Raw genomic sequence first — 19,028 nt, 5'->3', positions numbered from 1 at the left:
GGGCTTTTTGGACATGTGAAGAAACGGAGTACAAATTAATTTTACTCGGTGGCTGTTTACTGTCATCGGCAAAAATTACTAGTTAGTATCCGACTCCAAAATCTTACTCATGGTCGAGCTGGGAAGAACAGGGGGCGATTTTCAGATCCTACCTCGAGCCTGCAGTACTGGTGGGAAAAAATCCTGCCCTGAGATGAAAATGAAGCAAATTTGATACTGGAGCTATGCATGGTTGTTATCCCCTCAAAAGCCATTCCTACAGTCAGCCTGACCACAGCCACACTTTGATGCGAGCACACTGCAAAAATAGAGGGGCACTGACTGAAGATCTTGTCTCTTCCTCCTTTAGGAAATTGCAAACTTCCATTCCTTTAATCTAATCATTTGCAGGAGCAGATATTTTCTCTAGAACAGCCAATATAAGAGGGCTGAAAGGTCGGATGGGATAATATGTAATCCATTGCGATAAGGGCTGTTTACAGAATTATTAATCAAACACAAAAGGGAACAGATAGTAACATTTTTTATTAAATATTACAGTGGATCAAAAAGTACAAAATATCTTTTGCCTGCTATGTGATTGGGAAACTATTGGCACATAATACAGTATCAAAAGCATTAATAAGTACAATTTGGAAAACATACAAAAATTGAGTGTTTATAGTTGGCTCAGCTTTATTTCTGGTAGTGTTTAAACTAACGCAAAGGTTACTCAATAACCTTTTAAATGGGAAACTATATAATATTACTGGGCCATTTTTATATATACAAATCATCACCTTACAGAGCATATAGGCTACATAACTTGAATCACAAAAAGTATACAATATTTACAACAAAAGAAAGTTAAAAAAGTATAAACAGCTAGTAGATTATGCTGCCATTATTAGAACATATTTAAAACTGCGGGGCTGGGGGGAGAGGGGAGGAGGAGGAAGAGAACGAGTGAAATATCAACCACGCGTACAGCAAACACCGCAGGAAGCACTCGTGGCAGCGCTGCCAATGCCGCCCGCCTCACACCAGTGCAAGAAGTCCCATTGCTCATTAAAATCACGACAACTGCAAAACCGGACCAGATGCGACCTCGCTGACCACCGCAAAGGAAGGGACCGGCTGGGGGAGCGGCGAGGGGACCCCAGCGGTGGTCTCCAGAGGCGGCAGCCCCGCGGCCCTGAACAGGGCAGAGGTGCCGGCGGAGGCAGGCACAGCACTCGCCTCCTGCGCCAGCTCCAGGGGCTGCCAAGCCAACTTCTCTGCAGCTGGGACAAACTCCTTCCTAGGCACCGACACACCCGGTAAACGGCTCGTGTCAGGCCAGCACGCAGCCAAGACGGACCTGCTGCAAAACGCCGGCTTGCTCCTGTCCAGCCTTGCTAGGGGTATGGATTTTACTGGGAGTCAGCCCCTACTTCCCACCTGTTTCGCGAAGTCCGGCTCAGTGTGCAGCCAGAAGCTACACGCGAGCTGTTTGCTGCTGGGCCTTTTCCTTTGAATCTCACAACCTTTAGCGCATCCCTAATGAATCCTGGACATAGTGCGTTTGAATTGCAACATTTCTTGGAACTGGCTCCTGGTAAATAGATTTATGACTCTCTTGCCAATTAGATTCCACAGTTTCCTTTACAAACCTACCAATAACAATGGTTTGATTGCACAAAGAAAGGCTTGTGCAATTTCATTCAATAATAAGGCCCCTTGAACTCAAACAATGCAAACAAAGCCCCATTTAAGACATTAAAAAAAAAGAAGACTTTTCAGCCAATGGAGAATTCAATAGTCTTTTGAAAGATTTCCAAGATTTCTGTTAAGAGTTTTTAAACAAATAATGCACCGCTTCTGTTGGGGGTTTATGCTACCATTTCTTTTCCTTTGCCCTGACGTTTTGCCCAGTATATTATGAGCCTCCCCAGCCAGCAGCGGCCAGTCTCCTCCTCACAGGGCAAGCAAGGAGCCTCCCTCCCCTCCCCCTGTCCCCCAGCCCCACGCTGCCTCAGCACGGCTCCAAAAAGGCTACCATCAAACTCCAACGGGACGGAACCAAAAGGGAAACTGGACACTTCGCGTAAACAAATGCACGACTCCAGGACACACAACTTAACTGAAACAAGAAAGAGAAGCGTTTGCTTCGCCAAATACATGACAAGCTTCTGTTTGCGTTTGCTGTAGAGTTTTATATTCTCTCCCCCCCCCCCCCCCCCGCCCCTTCCCCCCCATCCCCAAACCCCTGATTCTCACTTGATTCAGATCTAGTGCAACTTTACTAGAGATGTCCTCCCCACTGCAGCCTCTGCCCGGCTGAGCCTGCGGTTCTGTTTCCTGTACGATCTGTGGAGCAGCAGGATGCTCTGCACTGGCACATCCATGTTCTAAGTTCTACTAGTCTGTTTATCGACCAATTAAATATAGTTTTACCACAGGAATATAAAGTATTTAATTGAAGAAGCTGGATCTTTAACAGTAGATGAGTATATTATTCTGGTTTCCACCTTTGGATATTAAGTATGATACATTATATATTGTATTTGGCTTCATATCACGGGAAAATTTAATGACATGCCTAGCATGCAAAGTGTTTCTTAGTAGTTTCCATTTTTCTTTTCGTATCGATTACGCTGTCTTTGAACAGTAACTGAGATGGTTTGAATCACAACCAATTTTCACATTGTAAAAAGCCTCCAAGTCACACTTTGCTTTATCGATGTCTATGCTCAGCTGTGTGGTGGTGATGTCCTTCAAAGTGAATACACATCCATAGGGAAGCTCTTTCGTCAGGAAAACCCAGCCCCTCCACGCCCGGGCTTTCCCCCTGCGAAAGGATGCCCAGGGAGAGGCTGAGATCCCCGCAGGGGTGTGGAAGGACCATCCTGACCACTGCATGCAACCCCCTACCCATCCTACCGAGCCTGGCCGCTCGTGTGGCACAGGCCCAGTAAGCCTCTGATCCAAATCAACATTGGCGCCTGTCCTAATTTCTGAAATTCTGGACATTCTCACAAACCACAAATGCGTTTTCTGGACTCCTTTGTCATCCAGCAGCTTGTGCCAGGGAGGTTTTGTTTTCTAGACCGTTTCTCTGGTAGGCAGGAGGGTTTCACAGCCTAGGTAAGCTTAAGTACAATGCTCGACAAATTCACGGACCACGATATGGGAAAGCAAAGCTCGGTGGGAGGGGAGAAGCGGCGTAGGAGCCATCGCAACAACAGGAGGAGGGCGAGAGGTGCTCAGCACCTGCAGGGGCAGACCGTGGGGAAAGGAACCTTGTTCGCATCCTTGCACCATAACATCACCTACAGTATGTTTATAACCATTGAGATTAATCTGAACCAGTTGCTTCAGTTTGTAAACAGTAAACGTTACCACAAAAACGAAACAAAAATGCTGCTCAAAAGTATAAAGAAACTGGAAAAATTACAAACACATAAAAAAAAAATTAGGACAGCCACAGCCTTTAAAAAAAGTTGCAGATAAAATGATACTGTTTAATTTAAAAAAAAAGAAACCCAAAACAAAAAAAAAACCAAACATAAAGAGCACAGAATATACTGGACAAACAAAACTATATAAATTATTGTGACCAAATGTGACACTGGTAGTTTACGAAGTGGATATGTACAGTCAAATTAAACAGTGTTTACCCTTCTGTTCTAATAGTGTTAAAATGAAAAATCTATTGCCGTTTCACTATACATTGCATTGATTGAATCTTTAAAAGTCAGGAAAAGTTACCCAAAAAAGCACATCCACTGATTGTACGGATTCTCGGCCCGCTTCTCCTTTCCAGGTTCATCTTGAGTCCTTGACTCATTTGCAACAACGCACGGCCTCTGGTCCTCGGCTCAGTGAAAGGCAAACGCAGCCCTCACCTGGGATTTCAGTGAGCTCAGGACTGGGCCTGCATTTCCAGGGCTCCCTTTGAACATTTGCTCTTACCATATACAAGTCCTTTCAGAAAACACATATGAAAAATCCAATGATTTTTTTCTTTCTTTTTTTTTTGTTGTTTTTTTTTGGTTTGTTTTTTTTTGCAGGGGCAGGGATAAGGGGCGAGGGGGCTGATGTGGGACCCAGAATTAAAGAAGCAGTCCTGTCTCCGAACTCCAAAGCGCTCTGCTGGGTGGGGTACAACTGTGTCCTGGTTGACAAAAACACAGATCACTAAATCTGCGAGACATCATCACAGGGGGAGGAATGTCGCTAACTTAACTTTTCTCCTCAGACCTTTTTTTTGTGAGAGAGGGGGTTTACAGTTTTGTGCTGGGATGTACAGAGGACAGCTGGGAAGGTGGGAAGGCGGCTTGAGGGTTTATAGCAGCTAAAGGATAAATGCTGTTATGCAAAAGGTCACCATAGGAACTTCCTACAGGTGTTGCTGCAGCTAAGTGTCTGTACAGTTGCTGAGAGTTTGCAGGGGACGTGAGGAATTGTCTCTGCACCATGAAGGAGTGAAGAGCCAAAGGCTGCATTAGTGGAGAGAGCACGGTCTGATTTTTCAAGTACTGCAGGGGATGAGAATACCCGGGCGGGAGGCGATTGTTCAGCCCCGTGCACAGGCTTCCTGGATACAAGCCTGGGAAGATGGGGGCTGAAAGGGGAAATTTGTGGCTTTCCAGCATGCTGCCAGAATGAAGGCCATGCACTGGCTTGCTGCCTTCCCCCTCTGGGTCGGGAACCTTGTCTTTCGCCGGGGTCTCCTTTGGTAAGTGCAGAGGAGAGACAGCTCGGATTTTTTTTTCAGAAATGACTTTGTCCAAATCCTCCAAGCTCCGTTTCAAAGGCCGGGCAGCCCCCACGTTTTGAGGGCTCGTTCTGCGGCTGATGATAGGATGCACCATCCCCTCCATCTTCCTCAGATTCTCCAGCCTCTGGGCCTGCTGCTTCCCAGACCTGTGGAGCAACTCGCTGTGTTTTTTCGGGGCTGTCATGGCCATGGGGGACACGCGGCAAGCTTTGGGGTTACAGTCTAGGCTCACCGCCTGGCTGCTTGCAGCCTGGAATGGGGAGATACCTTTGCCTTCTTGCTGGGCCATGGATGAATGAGGGAGGCTGGAGCCCGGAGCCTTTGCAGTCTGTTTGTGTATGCTCTTTGGAAGACTCAAATCTGTTGGCTGATCATCTGAAGAGGCCTCCACTGCTGCCTTTTTTTCTTGCTGATGCAAAGATGGGCGATAATTTAAATTTAGTTTTTCTTGGTGTTTGTGTTGAGTAAAAGTAGAAATATTTTCAGACTCTCTGAACATGTCCCGGGGGAGGTACTTTGATGTCTGTTCATTATTAAGGTGGTGTTCTGTGTGCCTATAAAGGCTGTGCAGATGAGGTGATGAATAAAAATCTGCCAAGAAAGTGGGCACATGGGAGTGCTGCAGTGCCCTTTTCTCAATCATTTTATCTTTGCAGTCCTGGATATCCGTCTTCGGTACGTACGACTCAGCAAGAGAACTGAGGTGATGTTTTGAAAAATCACAGCGCTGAGGATCCGGTTTACTTAGCATGTCATGTTTAAAAACGTCATTAATCGATTTCCTTTCTTCCTTGGTTTTAAAACTCTGTACGTGTTGTATGACTGAGGGCCTATTAATTGCCACAGGATCGGAACTAGGGGTGTGGGGACCTTGTGATATGCTTGAGGACAGCTCATCTCTGCTGTTCAGTTTCTTTTTGCTGATCAAAGGTGGAGGAGAACCATAAGGATAGCTACATGACAGGGCTGCCCCACTGACCTGTGATAGCAGCTTCTTCTTTGCCAGGGGTGACATGATGCCTGGATTACCCTTTGAGTAGAGCAGCGGCGTGTAACCAAAAGTGGAGTCATCGTTCATGGACCCGGGCAGCTCCTTTTCCTTGAACATGTCGAAGTTCTGGACCACCAGTACTTTGGGTGTTTGCTTTAGTGCATTGTGGATATCTTCATTTCCCAGCTGGTCCACTTTGACCGTGCAGTTTGCGATGTAATTGGCCATTTCTGGCAATTTGTCATCTTCCATGTCGCTCTGAGTGGGCAGTGGGACTGGAAAAGCTGTGAAGGGCATTTCTGGAGGTTCGCTTTCTAAGCTGTCAGTAAAAGCTTTGTGTAGTCTTTGTTCAGGCTTTGTGTCTTCCAGGGCATCTGCTGGGGGATGTAATCGTTTTGTGATGGTAGCATCCAGCATGGTGTCTTCTTCTGGGGGCATGGATATACTTGAGAAAGAGGATGAGTGCTGAACCTCCTCCTTGGCTTTCTCATTGTTCGTGCTGTTTTCTGTCAGGTCTGTCTTTTCCAGAGGCAGTGGCCGAGCTGTCTCTGGTAAAAGAGACGGAGGGCCTTGCGTGGGCTGTTTCATCTCTCCCACTGTAGGATGTTCAGGGAAATTTTTCTGGTCTGCTGATTCTTGATCCTTCTCTTGTTCTGATGAAATCTAATAAAACGATCCAACAGACAGTAATAAGAATGTGGTGCATTTCGGCAGACTGTTCATAAGATCATACACAGTACACCGTTGGCTACTTTTAGAGAAGTACTTGTCAATCACCTTGCTGGAACGTGAAGGCTCTAATGCCACGTATCAGACTCAAACAAAGAAACGTACCTCCTGGAAATATTAAGAAATACACCATCCCAAGGTCACAATAAGGCATTTCAAAACAGCAGATGTTTGTAACCTGACGAGAAGCACCAGTGGCTTGACCAGATAGCTAAACGCTGACATTATACTCTTTTAAAATTAATTAGGCAAATGCAGGAGAGCAGATTTCATAACACAAATGATAAGGCTATAGAAATTTCTCCCGCTAGCCAACTTCACCTACAAAAACGACACAACGATTCCCATGTTTTTTCTTACATAAAGTCTCTCCAGCGTAGCTATCTTAAAATTCAGTGATCACAGAGGAGATCGTTCACACCCAGTTCTGCATTAAAGTGTGAAAATGATAGAAATGGCATACTAGGAATCCCTATTGTAGGCAGCAAATCACTGCCACAGCTTAACTAGGACACACATTTTTTTATTAACGGATTAAAATGAAGTTGTCAACATTCAGCAAGTGTGTGTGCCTGCTATTACAAACATGGCTTTTATACGTTATCGTCAATGGGACCGCAGCTCTTTCTGCTCCCCCATTAATAAAGCTTGTGTGCACAATTCACACTATTCATCCCATTATGTAGCCGGCTGAACTGTGACCCACAGAGGTCACCAGAGCGTCCCATCTGCGATCCAGCTGACTGACAGCCCTTTTCAAAACTGCTGTCACTCTCCTCTGACATGTCATGGTAGAAGACAGTCATAAAACAGCAGCATTGTGTGAGCCCTTTATTATTATTGTTTTCTTTCTTTCTTCGTTGTAAAGATAAGACGCATCGAGAAAGTTATTATCTAAATGCTGCTTTATGGTCTGTCATAGGAGCGGGGGATCGGAGAAGGTCCTAACGAATCTAACCCTCTCAGAGATTTATTTCTTCACAGCTGCTTTTAAATATTCCTGTCTGTTTGGTTAGCCTATTAGTTACAGTGTCTGTTAGTCATCCTAACTTCTTTTTAAACTCATAGCTGCCTTTTGCAGCCAAATACCATCATTAGGTCCTTTACAAAGTACCATCGCTAGTCTCTTGAGCTTATAAAATTACAGAAAAATACCAGACAGATGAGCAAAGCAAGGAGGAGAAAAAAAGAGAGAAATCATATTTAATAACTGTACGTTCTGCTCTTTGTTTCTGTTAAGCAACATTTTGATTGAAGTTTCAGCTATTGTGAGGAAATGTGCAGTCTAAGGCTAATATAATTTTGTCTGGTATCTTGTTACATTGACAATGTCATTGTGATGGCAGGAAAACAGTGAAGAGTACAAAAGCAAATGCAACCCTAATAAATTAAAGTTATATTATCTCCCTGTATACTTCTTATGGTGTTTGAGTTGAACATGCAATTGAGAGGACCACACGTTTGTAACTTGATTACGCTTTTACAGCTCACAGCTATGGCCAGCTTCTAGGCCACATGCAGAAATGGTTTAAGCGGTGGCTTGGTTGGGGCCGTGCCTACACATCTACGTGTGTGGCTACAGAGGCTCCCTGTAAGCAACACACTACCGCTGCTGTGCCTGGATGAGGACTGCGCCCAAATGTGGAGCCTGGCACGGGGCTCCACTGCTGGGGGAAGGCTGGAGTGAGAGGGACATGCAACCTTCTGCCTGGCTCCAACAGACTTGGATTTCACTCCACCCCAAGGAGCTGGACATCTCCTTTCTGCTGGCCTCGTAAGGGCCATGTCCTGGGCAGGGAGCCCTCCCTATGGCAGAGCATGGATGAGCTCCTGCAGCTCTGCACCCACCCAGGGTGGAAGCATCCACGCCTGCAGGCCCCTTTGCTGCTCAGGCTTCATGTGACCACCTACCTGTATGGTGACCTGCATGAAGGCTGAGGTCCTTAATCGCCCACCCTGATTAAACAGGAGCAGGACACGTCTTCCATCCCAGACAGGGAGGAGACATGAATTCTGCTATAAAAGGTACCATTTTACAATGGAAACTGTCGTAATTGTACATTTTTATTGTCTCGTCTAGGCTCCCTACATTTCCGATAAGCGCAGCTTAAGAACTCTTCCTGCAAACCACACAAAAATAACTGCAGTTTAAGCAGCAGGAAGTTTGAGATAGGGAACAACAAAAGCAAGGAAATTCAAAGTTAAGGCTGACGCTCTGTTGCTGACTGGTTATGCTGTGCTTAGCGGTGGTGGTATGGATAGTGTGTAATGTATCTTGCTGATCCAAGACCCCTCAATAAATAACCAGGCACAAAGGAATGACAGGGGAAGGGAGCACAAGCCTTCACTTCGCATCTCCTTGCTTTGGGCAATTTGTGTTGCAACCTTCCAGTGACTGAAGAATGTTTGTGCACACTCTCCTCTCTATGTATTTTTCATCAGAAGTGGAGGGGTTTTTCCCCAACAGGGTTCCCTGCTTTAAAATTACAGTGCAAGAGAAAACAAAAAACCTCCCTTCTCTGTGGAGTGCTCTTACATTAGATATTATAGGTACTGTTGATCAAGGTGACTTAGAACACAAATTCTGGTTTGGATGGGAGATGAAATTGTCCTTGTAAGCACAACTTAAAGAGGTAGCGTGACATGAAAATCAAAATTTTCTGTTCTCAAAACTGGGTACACAAAGTCTTAGAGGCGTCCGTGTTTACTGGTCCTGCATTGTTCTTTTTTTAAGCAATGAGGAGGAGGATTGTTGGTAGCTGACTCAATACCCATTTCCAAACTGGTTTAGAAACAGGACTTATGTACCTGCCAGACGGCAATGAAGTCAAAGGAGCAGCCATAGTCTGCTGGGCATGTCATGTGTTTCGACATTCTTTAAATACTTTCACTGCAACGCCTTGAAGGCTGTTGTGATCTGGCAAACCGAGACAGGAAAAGCAGTGTCTTGTGTAGGGGTTGTATGTGAGGAGTTTCACTGCCTCGTTCATATAGGGTGCAAGCAAGGCACAGGAGAGAGTGGGCAGGATGTGCAAAAGAAATTGCTTAGGTAACACCAGAGCAAAAACCCCATTGATTTTATATCACTTAACAACAAGTGAAACTTACTCTTATTTGCAGACAAATATGAATTCTAGTGATCTATCTTACCCCAGGCTGTGAACATACAATCTGTTCCATGAGGGCTGTCCTATGACTGCAGGTAATGCAGAGCTACATGGAAACCAGGGCCTGCCCATGTGAAGCAGGTGACAGAATAGGAACCTCTCTCAGCTGCAAACCATCTGTGGCATGTGAGAGGGAGGTTGGTCTCGGTTAGGGCTTTGGAAGGTGTTTCCCTCAAAATCTGACCTTTTAATCCAAAGAGAAATTTAGTATAACACGATAAAAATCCTGGGGAGTGATCTGTTTTTTGACAGACATGCATACATCTGTGAGCATGGAAGGGCTGATCCAGAGGTTACCATTATAAAAATCAGCTGTGTCCAACAGTTACCACAGTATTATCAACAGTATTAGAGGTTCCCGGACCCTATACTTAGATTAGGAAATAACTGTGGTAGTTGTGTGGTTTCCTTTTGGCAGCTGCTGATCTCTTAGTGGTGACCACTGTATAATACAATGAGCAGAAACGGTACTTGTTACCTCCAGCGCTTGGTCTTCTGCCACCACTGCTATGCAATATGGAGCTAACTGGTTGCTGTTTGTAGCCCAGCAAAATCCCAAAACAGACAGTACAACAACAGAATTTCCATTGCTGAGCAAACTCAAAGGCCAACTGGTTGGAATTCTCCAGTTTAAATTATGTATTTTATCACTGGATTTCACATGATTAAAGCTGTACATTTTTATTTGAAAAGTTGAAAAGCAGGAAAGCAACCAACCTCAGATGCATCTTGGGGTTTCTGTGCATTATCTTTTTCCTTCTTGCTCTTTTGGTTTTCATTTTTGATGCGTTTTGTTCCAGACACTTTTGTTTTCGCTTCACCCTCCTGGGAACTGTTATCCTGTTTTCGAGGTTTCACTGGAGGCAGTGGCTTATCTTCCTCTCCTTTAATAAATCTTTCATACGGCAGGATTAATCTAGGGGATTAAGGAACAAATAATTGATCAGATTTTGCCATTCTAGCAAACAACAAAATGTATCTACTACGAGCAGTTTACTTAATAAATCCATTTTCTTCCATGCCATAAAAGCAACAGTGTAAACTCTACATCTACAAATCCAAGTATGATAAATCAATTTATTTGGCAAGATTATCATGTGGCATAAATTCAGTAGAGTTGGAGTTGGTGTGGATCAGTTGTCAGTAATGCTGCAGTGGTTTGTGCGGCTACACCAATTTGTACCAGATGAGGATATGAGCCACTACATTTTAGACTGATTTAAAAAAAAATCCACCATTTATTTTTATTTTCCCTCCCTACTCTTAAAAGCATGCAGCAAACCCCAGGAAAACACCTACAAAGCCACAGCCAACTTGATAACAGCTAGACATTTCCAGGCTGGTGGTTCCCCTGCGTGCAAGGGCGAGCGCCAGGAACTCGGCAGAATATGAGAGAGTAGGGCTGCAGGAAACCTACAGCACCGGGCACAGCACCCGGCACGCTGCAACCAGCACCAGCCCACTGCCACCCTTGCAATGTGACAGTCACCACGCTCCCTGCCTTCGCCAGTGAGTCTTTTCTTTTTTAGGAAAGAAGGAGAGAGGAAAAGAGTTAAAAGTGAAGGAATTTTTCACTGTGGAACTGTACTCCACAAAGTGCGCAAAATCGCTTTAAAAAAGCGAGGAAGAAAGACAAACAAAAAATACCCTCCCCCGAAAGCATCAAACACTGAGTTTTAATCTATCTGTTTTCCCTTTGCAATTCTTGATCTGAAAGGAAAAATAACTGATATAATTAAAAGGGATGGATTGCATTACAATCTCAGTTTCAACTTCAGTGATTAAAGTTTTTATAATGCATTTGGTATGATTAATGACTCACTGTGGGATTAATACAAGACTCAGACTTTAAAAATATGAACTTTAATACAGCAAACATAATTTGTTTAAAAAAAAAAAGACAAGTTGACTCTATGAAGAAAATGTACTTTGCTTATAAACAACATAAATCTGTTCAAATACCAGGAATCCTTAATTATCTTTAATCTAAGACTCCAAGGCAGAAACCTCTTTGGTTCAGATATTCGTTTGTTATCCTAGAATCAGTTTCTAAGCATGCAATTTTGATTTACATACTTAGATGTTCAAACACAGTTTGGGCTTAAGAGAGCAGAAATTAGATTGCTCGTGATCATAATATTTTACATTTTAATAAAATACAACATAAATTATGTTAAAATATAAACCTAATTTATGCTATATTAGAAACAAAATTCATTAACTGAGCATGCTCTGACATGGTATGTGCAAAGAGGCGTGAATAATACTTTCTAGCCCTGAATTTGGCAGGGCTCCAGTAATGAAGCTAAGCAGAGCCCACAGGGAATATTCATCTTCAGATCCCATTACAAACTGAGTTTAAACATGTTACAGCTGCTAAAACTGGAAACTGCTCCCTCTATGCAAACTTAGCAAAATAATACGTAGTTGCCAAATACCTGCTTCCCACTGTAATATTACAGTTAATGTTTATATAATAAAAAGCATAACTAAGCAGAATAAGAAAAAAATAATCTTGTTCATACTTGAGGCTGCTACATTTCATTCGCAAAGCGCAAATATTGGTGAAAACACCAAAGTCCTCCCCCCGCTGCACAAAGCGCTTTGGACTTCACTAGAGGCAAGGTTGGGTTTCACACAGGGCAACGTCGAGGCCGCTCCGCCATGTGTTAAATATTTAAAATCGCTTTTAATAAAAACACATTTTATTACAATAATTGTTAGCACTGTGAGGGGAGTGTTTGACTTTGTTTTGTTTCCATGGGAACACGTCGCCCATTAAAAATCTACATATTCCATCCGTAAAGGTTTCAGACGCTGTCCCACGCCCCACAGGAGATGAGACGCTCCCAGCCCACGAGAAGGCCTTTCCATGAAAGATGCCGCGCGATTAACCCTGTGGCTATGGCCGGGACGGCAGCAAGGCCCGGGCCAACACGATTAATCACCGCTCGCGTGCTCTCCACCGAGCCTTGTAGGGTAACGCGGGACGCAAACTCCTCCTCCTTCTGCTGCACCTCACCAGAACTCATTAGCTTTGGCGCTAATTAGTAACCGTGGCTTAAATTTCCTTTTCTGATCTTAAGGGTTCATGTGGGAGTACAAGGTTTTCATTTTAGTTATTTTTCACTGAGCTCAGCAGTTGGCAGGCCGACAGCAGTAAAAATACATTTCACATAGCCGGTCAAAGGCCCGGAGCCAGCGGCAGGAAATCTGGAATTAAATGTTTCGTGTATCGGGGAGGCGGCATGACTAAGGTAAAACTGAATCAAAACACAAGGATGGCTTGTTCTAGGATTTTCCCCTCCTCGTTTGAAACAAAGGCCGGCAGGCTGCTGTTCCCTGCTGCCGCTGAGATGGGTTTTGGGGGCCACGGGGGGCAGCTGGAGAGGAGCCGGGCAGGAACGCAGGCTGCGAGACCCCGGGGAGCAGCACCGAGTCGAGCAACGCCAACAATTGCTGCTTCACATAGTGATTTCCGTCGGTTGCAATTTTCACTGAATGTTTTTTCAGTTATCCTGTCATGGTACAACACAATTACCCACAGGATATGATCTTATCATTTGATTATTAGAAGTTTTTATAGCGCAAGAGTAATAAAGCTAATACAGCTCTCGGAACATGTAAGCAGCCGGCTCACATGCCATGAAAGCAGCCGGCTTAGCCAATTTAAGGTCAATATTGCCCAACACAGGAAGAATGCGATCTGCTGTTAGCCAAATAGTTTAGCAGAATGTGACATGTCTGAAACCAACACAACGGTTTTTTTTTTTGGTCAAATATTTGCAGCGCAGGTAAGATTTAATCAATCTTTGCGCAGGGAGAGGTAAAGACGACGTCCAAAAAAATGGAGCTGGATACCTCGAATGTATCGCACTTTGGAAACAACCACCACGTTTTCAGTCGCTTTGAACTGTGGCTGTATTTTGTGGCGGGGGGGGTGGGGAAGTATCGAAGTATTCATAAAAAAGGAAAAGGGGGGGAATATTTTGTGGTCTAAAGAATATTTACTTGTAAAGCCTGAGAGGAGACCAAATAAAAGGGTCTTTATCATGATCAAGATTCCAATATTAAGATTAATAAAATGTATTATTTATAAGTCAATTAACATAAATAGAATATGTAAGCACTAGTGTATTAAAAATCTTTCCACAGGCAGCAGATTTTTAGCAGCATGAGTTTTTTTTTCTTTCCTGGAATAATACAAGAATAACATTTTCCAGCCAAGAGCAGAAACAGTAGGGGAGTCTTTGCTATCACAGGGCTTCTTATTAAATTCAGTCACTGTGAAAAGCCAGACCTTTTTTTTTTTTTTTTTTTTTTAAATAAAGACAACTTAAAATCAATACAAGTTAGATTAACAAATCAGTACTATACTAATCCTGATTTATTACAATCGGCAATATTAAGTTTAATCACGTATAAACTGCTACTCAAAAAAAGATTTTGCTTTACTAAGTCCTGAATTAAATAATGGTGCAGAGTGTACTGAGTTTTTAGATCTGCATCATCTGATATTATGAAAAATTCAATGTACTTCTCTGCAGCAGATGTCAGAGGTCAGCAAATCTATTACAGTAATGTAAGTAATCTGGCTTTCTGCCAACCTTTTTTTAAAAAACACTGAAGCAGATAATTTTATATTTACAAATTCTAAAATCCTCCAGGGACTGAATCTCTTTCCCAACAAAAAGCAGAAACTTCACATTAGAGAAATGTATTTCACAGTATATCAAACATGTCTTCATCATTAGCATTTCATAAAAAGAAAAAAAAGCCCTTAATCTTTATTAGTCAACATTTTTTCCCAGCTACAGAACTAACAATACAAGATCTCATCTGAGCCAGTAACCACTACATTTTCATGTATTGATTATGCAGAATGAATGACTTTTTTGGCCCGACTCTGCTTCATGGGACACATGAGAGCACATCTATTTATAGACATGATAAAAAAAGTAGTTACAATAATGCAAAGGATCTGACCAGCCCAGAAAGAGGAAGGAAATTAAATGTTAAGGCTGCCAGTTTCCTCTTTAATTCTCCCCACTGTGTATGGATATGACACGGCTCTCTGGCCGGGGAGGAACCATATGCCCAGGACACACAGGGTGAAGGAGGGAAGGAGGCAGTTCAGCACAACCCCTACAATATTTTTTATATTGCTTGTTTCAGTGTTTATTTTTGTTTTCTTTCTGGCAGAATAAAATATTCCAGCAAGTCTCCCATTGACATCATCTTGCTTTCTCAAGGGCTCCAAGCCCAACATAAAAAGCGCGCAATGGAGTCTCTCAGCCACAAGAATAATCTTGGAAGGACTTAAAATACCAAAGCCCATTCCTTGGGAGATGCTGCCCCATTCCCATGCTTGGCCAGAAGGTTAAGGAGGTTGATTGCAACAGGAATGGAAAAAGATTTAAATCTGCTCCACCAAATGAATACAGCAACCGGGTAACCCGTGGAACTCACTGCCAATGGATATCTTGGGGCCAAGGGATTAGTGAGATTACACAAGGATTAGATGCTAATGTAAATCATGAGAACATTAAGCTCTTAGAGTTTCAAAAACACTGAAAAGGGACAGGCAATAAATCTCTTTACTGGTAGGAGTTTGGAAAACACTTCCCTCCTGGGCACATCATGCCACAGTGGCTCTTGTGCCTTCCTCTGAAGGCACTGCCGGAGCTGGGGGACGAGATGGCTGGTCTGCTTGGTTCAACAGGGCAACCATCCCTCAGGTCCTCACAGCAGCCGGGCAGAGCTGCCCACACCTGTGCAGTCAGAGGGTCTGAGTGCAGGGCTGGGATGAGCAGCTGCTGAGCTGGGGCAGCTTGGGGCGGCTCCATCAACAGCCCCCACAGTGCAAAGGGGCCCTTATCGATAACCTTAGTGGGAGAAACCTGATTCTTGTTCTCTAGAAACTCAGTGGCAAAACATTCAGTTGTTCTAAGGGACCAGCAGGAATGCCCGAGCTCTGCCCGAGACAAGAGAAGTCTTGTCTTTTTTACCCTGGTGCTCTTTAAAAGGGATAAATCTTGGAGCAATGCTGTCAGCGTAAGCACGGGAAACAAGCCACCTTCAACAGCAATCAGCTGGTGGGGATGGCCAGGAGCAGGAGGCAGCTCTCCTGGGCACCAGTGACAAATTCCCAGCAGAGAAGAGGGGAGAGGAATAACCCAGACTCTAAGGTCTCAGACGGCTTTCTGAAATGGGAATATAAAATACATCGAGGAAATACAGCAGGTGTGCTCCTCAAACCTGATCTCCCCGGACCTCATTGTACAATCCAGGGGTTACGACAGCAAGCCTTGCGTGCTTTTGTGCAGAACACAATAGCAATAGGATTATTTGCATTTGTCTGAAGTACAAAACTGGCATGTATTTTATCAGCAAAGACAAAATACGTTTGAGTTCAATTTTCTTCCCAAAGAACTTTCCTTCCTTAAAGAAATGGTTCTTTCATCCTTTCATCAACAACTTTCCTCACAGCCCACTGGGAGTGCTGGTGGGTAATGAGAAAGACTCACTGCTGAAAGGTGGGAACTGCGCTGCTGTAAGAGAATTCAAAGACACTTTGTTTTAAGTAAACTGGAAATTAGTGACATTACAAACACAGCTGTTGATTTAGCTGCACAGCCAGGCGAGGGAAGCTCAGGCACTCTCGATCCTATGGCTCAGCAGGGGGAGATGAACAACCCCAGTCTTTGCCTTCAGTGCAGATTTACTGCACGGGAAAGATTCAAAGGAAGGGTGATAGGGACAGAGACGCTTCCCCAGGTCACTCTACCGAAATTGCTACAAGCCCCTGTTTTGGCTGCAGTCAGCATTTCTGCATCTAAAGGCAGTCATGCCTTTTGCCCGGGAGGTCTATATAGTCTCTGCAATGCTCAGCTCCTATGCTCAAGATAAGCTTACAGATGCCATTTTGCATTGCCTATGGGGTGCAGATCTCCTGGAGGGACCCCAAAATCCTGCTAACCCTGCCGGGGAGCTCTGAGCCACATCTCCATTGCACAAAGTTGAACAAAGTAGGGGCAACCCCTGCCATGTTAGTGAAGCACTGCAGTAAAGTACCAGGTGGAGATTCCCAGCAGACATGGGGTATCTGAAGGGAAAGATTTTACTCTCCAACCCTGGTGCAAAGGAGAGAGGCACATCTCCAATCGTGCAGCACCCTCCTGGGGCAACTCAGCTCCCAGCAAGGAAAAGGGGCTTGTCCCCATGTGTAGAGTTTGTCCTTACTCCTGGATGTCAAGAAATAGGGTGACCATGCGAGAGACACGTTGCCTAATGTTGACCAACCACGAGCACGCAGCTCAGCTGCTAGGAGTGCCAGAACCCCGAGAGCACTGGGCACACTGCACAGCTTCAGAGCCCGGTAAGCATCGATGCACATGTGTACTGCGGGCACACCTGGGAAATTCCCCTCTGCTTGGGCGACAACCCAACCGGGAGCGCTGGGTAGCACACGGCATTCCCCAATTCTGCTGGGAACAAACTCCTGGGTGGAAAGAAGGATGTGGCTGGGAAAACAATTCCCTGAGAGGAGAGAGATCATCTGTTTCCAGGTGCTGGAAAGCAGTGCCTGACTGTCCAGCACTCTTACACCCAAGGACTCCTGCTGACTCCAGTGCTGGCCAGTAAGTCTCCGAGGCTGAAAACCCAGAAATTTTGAAAAAACTGTGTGTTCTCAGATGTTTTGAATGGACAGCTAAGGATCTGTTTTAATGGTAAACAATTACATTCCTCTGTCATCTGATACTTTTTAAATTTTGGGGAGGGGGGAAGCTTTCTGAATTTTCAATAGTTCCTTTGTTAAAGCATCTGTTACTCACATAATTGAAAAGATGTTTGTTCAGTGGTATGCTTGAGAGTACAGTTATTTAATCTTAATGATAAAGCCCTGAGGACAGAAAATCATAAGTAGAAACCTCTTGTTATTTATCAAAAAGAAAAAAAACCAAACCAAAAACCCAGGAAAAGAAAGAGTGAACTGAGACACCTCATCTATCTTCAGGCTTAAATTCATGCTTGATGGAAAACTATTGAGACAATTTGCAACTTGTGAAGTTTTCTGGGAGTCTGGGACTAGCTGAAGCGGGAGGGGGGCAGGAAAGTAGGGTGAAGACAAAAATAAAACAACCAAGTTAGTACAACAAGAAAAAACTGCTGTTTGGCAAGTTTTTTTGGGTCAAACAAAGAGCTAGCTGTAGTTTACAGCATGACATAACACTTGATTAATTTTTGCCTGAGGATGTTTTCACACTTAACAGTGTAAATCAAAACCTTCTATTAATTACAATGGGAATTAAAAGATAACCATAAGCATTTTCATGTAGATGCTATACTAGCCTCCTATTTTTTGTTCCCTCTAAAAGATTGGCTGCTATTTCCTACAAAACTCCACTGAAAAGCTTACATGTTACCAAAGTTATCCAAACGCTTTAACAAAACCAAACAGCCTTTGCATGGAACGCGGGGCTCTCTTGCATATTGAATTACTGCACAATATCCTTAGGGTAGAGAGACTTTACGGCTGTTAAAGGGAAACCATGTAAGGGACTTATTTTGACCTGCCTTGTGTTTCTGATAATACATAATATTTATGTGAGCGATTTAGACATAAAGATGGCAGAACGGGCTCTGAACTGTACGAAACACTGTATCGCCTGGGGTTTAGTCCCCTGGGAAGGGACAGATGTGCAGGGTCCTCTGCAGGTGCCCAGGGACCACACTCACAGCCAGAATAAAACCCTCCATGGATCTGTGTCCAAAGCCAGGGCACAGCCACTCTGCTGGATTGTGAAGAACCGCTCCCTGCTGCAGGGACCCATCTCACCTATCTGCTCCTCATCAAGTCCCAGGTAGCTGTGGCTCTGCAGAACACTTTCCCACTCAGCTGCCTGAATTTGATGAGAGCACGAAGCCTAATAAATCCCCCTCCAGCAGGGTTTGACTGGGACAGTCTGGTTTTCAAGGCGCTAGTGACTCGTGAGGGTCAGGGTACAAGCTACACCACTGAAGAGCAGGGCACCACCCATGGGAAGCTCTGGGTCCCTCCCTGCTGGAGACCCCAAGGGAACCAGGCTCCCTGCAGCACCCGAAGACATCAGGAGGGCTACTGCTTTACGGGACCGTCCAGCTGCCTGCCACGACACCTTCAAACACCGACACGTCTGTCTGCCAAAGCAGCTGAGGAGTGTTACCGCATGCCATTGCACACCACAATTCCCTGGCCCATGAGTCTTTGTGCGCAGCTCGTGCACAAGGCTTGCTTTGGAGGAAACCAAGATGAATCACAGCCAGACTTGGAGGCAGAAAAAGGCCCCAACAGGCAATTTCTCGTATTTTTGTTTTGTTCAATGCATTTTATATTGGGAACTTTATATACCTTGCAAAA

General features: G+C 44.3%; 1 protein-coding gene across 4 annotated transcripts in view; it reads right to left on the bottom strand.

Annotated features, from left to right (window-relative positions):
• Window positions 1–506: 506 nt before the first annotated feature.
• Window positions 507–19,028, bottom strand: part of ARID5B (AT-rich interaction domain 5B) — a 124,404-nt gene continuing 105,882 nt past the window's right edge. For all 4 annotated transcript variants that reach the window (XM_075505287.1, XM_075505288.1, XM_075505286.1 and 1 more), the window contains 2 exons: window positions 10,346–10,544; window positions 507–6,395 (listed from right to left, as the gene is read on the bottom strand). In XM_075505287.1, the coding sequence (XP_075361402.1) occupies window positions 4,245–6,395; window positions 10,346–10,544 (2,350 nt within the window). In that variant the 3' untranslated portion in view covers window positions 507–4,244. The remainder of the gene's footprint in view (window positions 6,396–10,345; window positions 10,545–19,028) is intronic.

Source organism: Mycteria americana, chromosome 6, assembly GCF_035582795.1.
Source record: "Mycteria americana isolate JAX WOST 10 ecotype Jacksonville Zoo and Gardens chromosome 6, USCA_MyAme_1.0, whole genome shotgun sequence".
NCBI classification, from domain to species: Eukaryota; Metazoa; Chordata; class Aves; order Ciconiiformes; family Ciconiidae; genus Mycteria; species Mycteria americana.
The sequence above is the reverse complement of the archived record's forward strand: the minus strand, read 5'-3'. Positions and strand labels throughout refer to the sequence as shown.